The sequence below is a fragment of the Calidris pugnax genome, unplaced genomic scaffold (assembly GCF_001431845.1).
Source record: "Calidris pugnax isolate Ruff unplaced genomic scaffold, ASM143184v1 scaffold133, whole genome shotgun sequence".
Classification (NCBI taxonomy): domain Eukaryota; kingdom Metazoa; phylum Chordata; class Aves; order Charadriiformes; family Scolopacidae; genus Calidris; species Calidris pugnax.
Genome location: NW_015090977.1, coordinates 2,349,603 through 2,353,548, shown reverse-complemented (window position 1 = coordinate 2,353,548; position 3,946 = coordinate 2,349,603). Strand labels below are relative to the sequence as shown.

Genomic DNA, 3,946 nt, shown 5'->3' with positions numbered 1-3,946 from the left:
CAACCAGGCTGGGGTGGGCTGGGGGGGTCACTGTGCCCCCCCCCCAGCCCCGTTGTGGGATGCTGATACCCTGGTGGTGCCTCTTCCCCAGATCTACCCCGACCCCGAGCTGGAGGCGCAGGTGCTGACCTTGGCCATCCGCTGCATCCACAGCGAGGAGGGCTGCCGCTGGACTGGGCTCATCAAGCACCTCCAGGTAGGATGCGGCAGGATGAGGGTGGAGGAGGTGGGGGGGTAAGGCTGTACCCCACCACTCCCCCAACCCACCACTCCTCCCCCTTCCCCTCACTGTCTCTGTGCTCCCCCCAGCCCCATCTCAACACCTGCGGCTTCAACGTCATCCCCTGCCCCAACCGGTGCAGTGCCAAGCTGAGCCGCCGCGACCTGCCCGAGCACGTCCAGCACGGCTGCCCCAAGCGCCGGGTCAAGTGCGAGTTCTGCGCCAGCGACTTCACCGGGGAGGCCTTCGAGGTGGGCGGTGGGATCCGTGGGGGGCGGGGAGCCACTGTGCCAGGTGTCGTGGCTGGTGGTGGGGGACACTGTGGGGGAACGCACTGGCAGGGGTTATGGCCTGGTTGTGGGCATCGTGGGGGGTGTAGTCAGGTTGAGGGGTGTGATGTGGGGACCTAGATGGGCTGTAGGGCCATGGGGACGCAGACTGGCCATGAGGACAGCCTGGATGGGGGACACAGCCCAGCCATGGGGACACCACAGGGGACACAGTCTGGCCATGGGGACAGCCTAGATGGGGGACACCATGGGGGTCACAGCCCGGCCATGGGGACACCATGGGGGACACAGCCTGGTCATGGGACAGAGCCTGGATGGGGGACACCATGGGGGATGCAGCCCGGCCATGGGGACACTGTAGGGGACACAGCCTGGTCATGGGGACAGCTGGATGGGGGACACCATGGGGGACACAGCCCAGCCATGGGGACACCGTAGGGGACACAGCCTGATCATGGGACAGAGCCTGGATGGGGGACACCATGGGGGATGCAGCCCGGCCATGGGGACACTGTAGGGGACACAGCCTGGTCATGGGGACAGCTGGATGGGGGACACCATGGGGGACACAGCCCAGCCATGGGGACACCGTAGGGGACACAGCCTGATCATGGGACAGAGCCTGGATGGGGGACACCATGGGGGATGCAGCCCGGCCATGGGGACACTGTAGGGGACACAGCCTGGTCATGGGGACAGCTGGATGGGGGACACCATGGGGGACACAGCCCAGCCATGGGGACACCGTAGGGGACACAGCCTGATCATGGGACAGAGCCTGGATGGGGGACACCATGGGGGATGCAGCCCGGCCATGGGGACACTGTAGGGGACACAGCCTGGTCATGGGGACAGCTGGATGGGGGACACCATGGGGGACACAGCCCAGCCATGGGGACACCGTAGGGGACACAGCCTGATCATGGGACAGAGCCTGGATGGGGGACACCATGGGGGATGCAGCCCGGCCATGGGGACACTGTAGGGGACACAGCCTGGTCATGGGGACAGCTGGATGGGGGACACCATGGGGGACACAGCCCAGCCATGGGGACACCGTAGGGGACACAGCCTGATCATGGGACAGAGCCTGGATGGGGGACACCATGGGGGACAGAACCTGGCTGTGGGCACAGTGCATGATGCTTGGAGGGATGCACAGCCTGGTCATGGGGACAGCCTGGCAGAACCCCCTGGGGGGCAACACCTGGCCATGGGGTGACACTATGGAGGGGAGCACAGCGTGGGGAGAGAGCCTGGGTGGTGGACACTATGGGCACAGCCTGGCCATGGTGGGGGCCACCGCATGGCCCCATCCCTGGCAGGGCTGGTCCATGTGGGCAGCCGGAGGGTGACGCTGCTGCCACTGTCCCCAGAGCCACCAGGGCACGTGTCCCCAGGAGAGCGTGTACTGCGAGAACAAGTGTGGGGCCCGCATGATGCGGCGCCTGCTGTCCCAGCACAGCCTGGCCGAGTGCCCCAAGCGCACCCAGCCCTGCACCTACTGCGCCAAGGAGTTCGTCTTCGACACCATCCAGGTGAGACGGGGCCCACGGGGACCCCTCATCCCACTGGCTCCCGGCCCCGGCTGACGGTGACTCTCCGTCCCCAGAACCACCAGTACCAGTGTCCCCGGTACCCCGTGCCCTGCCCCAACCAGTGCGGGACGCCCAGCATCGCCCGGGAGGATGTGCCCACCCACCTCAAGGAGAGCTGCAACACGGCCATGCTGCTGTGCCCCTTCAAGGAAGCTGGCTGTAAGCACCGGGTGAGTGTTCCCGACCCTGTGCCAGCGTCCCTGTCCCCATCTTGCCCTGGCATGCTTGTCCCATCCCCACCGTGGTGTGCCCCACAGCATCCCCACACCTCTGCCCTGACATCTGACCCATCCCCTGTGGTGTCCCTGTTTTGTTCTGTCCCATCCAAGTGGCCCTGTGGTGTCCCCGTCTTTGTCCTGCATCACCCTTGTGTTGCTTTGCCACCCAAGTGTCCTTGTGCCATCTCAACCCAGGTGTCCCCATGTCTTCACACCATCTCTGTCGTGTCCCCGTGGTGTCCCCATCTTTGTCCTGCATCACCCCTGTGTTGCTTTGCCACCCAAGTGTCCTCATGCCATCTCAACCCAGGTGTCCCCGTGTCCTCACACCATCTCTGTGGTGTCCCCGTGGTTCCCCATCTTTGTCCTGCATCACCCCTGTGTTGCTTTGCCACCCAAGTGTCCTTGTGCCATCTCAACCCAGGTGTCCCCATGTCCTCACAGCATCTCTGTGGTGTCCCTGTGGTGTCCCTGTCTTTGTCCTGCATCACCCCTGTGTTGCTTTGCCACCCAAGTGTCCTCGTGCCATCTCAACCCAGGTGTCCCTGTGTCCTCACACCATCTCTGTGCCGTCCTGCTTCAGTACCCCCCACCCTCCAATCTCCAATGACATCTCCATGGCATCCTCATGGCATCCTTCTCCTGTCCTGTCCCACCCTGTTTCCCTACGCTGTCCTGTGGCCCCAACATCTCCCCCCGCCGCCAGCTGATGGTCCCATTGTCCCCACAGTGCCCCAAGCTGGCCATGGGCCGGCACCTGGAGGAGAGCACCAAAGTGCACCTGGGCATGATGTGTGCCCTGGTGAGCCGGCAGCGGCAGGAGATCCTGGAGCTGCGGCGGGAGATGGAGGAGCTGTCGGTGAGCAGCGACGGGACCCTCATCTGGAAGATCTCCGACTACTCCCGCAAGCTGCAGGAGGCCAAAGCCCGCAGCAACTACGAGTTCTTCAGCCCCCCTTTCTACACCCACAAGTACGGCTACAAGCTCCAGGTCTCGGCTTTCCTCAACGGCAACGGGAGCGGGGAGAGCAGCCACCTCTCCGTCTACATCCGCGTGCTGCCGGGCGAGTACGACAACCTGCTGGAGTGGCCCTTCTCCTACCGCGTCACCTTCTCCTTGCTGGACCAGAGCGACCCTTCGCTCTCCAAGCCCCAGCACATCACCGAAACCTTCCACCCCGATCCCAACTGGAAAAACTTCCAGAAGCCGGGAGCCTCGCGCAGCTCCCTGGACGAGAGCACCCTGGGCTTCGGTTACCCCAAGTTCATCTCCCACGAGGACATCAAGAAGAGGAACTACGTGCGGGACAACGCCATCTTCATCAAAGCCTCCGTGGAGATCCCTCAGAAGATCCTGGCCTGAGCCCCCGGTGCCCCCGGGGAGGGGACAGGACGTGAGCTGGGCACCCACCTCGGGGTGCCCCAGATGGTGCTGAGCCCTTGCCTGCAGCCGGTGTCCCCCAGCTTGGGGACACCACCGTGGCCACAGCCAGTGGCCCTCAGGTAGGCAGGGGCTGGGGGTGTTCCCCCGTGTCCCTCCCGGGGCTGGGCCCCCACCGCAGCCCCCGCTGCCCCTTAGGGCAGCCCCTTCTCAGGTGCCCGGCGGTGCCGGGGGGCTGG

At 64.9% G+C, this 3,946-nt stretch overlaps 1 protein-coding gene across 1 annotated transcript in view; it reads left to right on the top strand.

Annotated features, from left to right (window-relative positions):
• TRAF4 (TNF receptor associated factor 4) overlaps positions 1-3,940 on the top strand; it is a 7,103-nt gene extending 3,163 nt beyond the window's left edge. The window contains exons 3-7 of the mRNA XM_014953283.1: positions 92-196; positions 310-471; positions 1,887-2,048; positions 2,123-2,278; positions 3,057-3,940. Of these exons, the coding sequence (XP_014808769.1) occupies positions 92-196; positions 310-471; positions 1,887-2,048; positions 2,123-2,278; positions 3,057-3,689 (1,218 nt within the window). The 3' untranslated portion in view covers positions 3,690-3,940. The remainder of the gene's footprint in view (positions 1-91; positions 197-309; positions 472-1,886; positions 2,049-2,122; positions 2,279-3,056) is intronic.
• Positions 3,941-3,946: the final 6 nt, after the last annotated feature.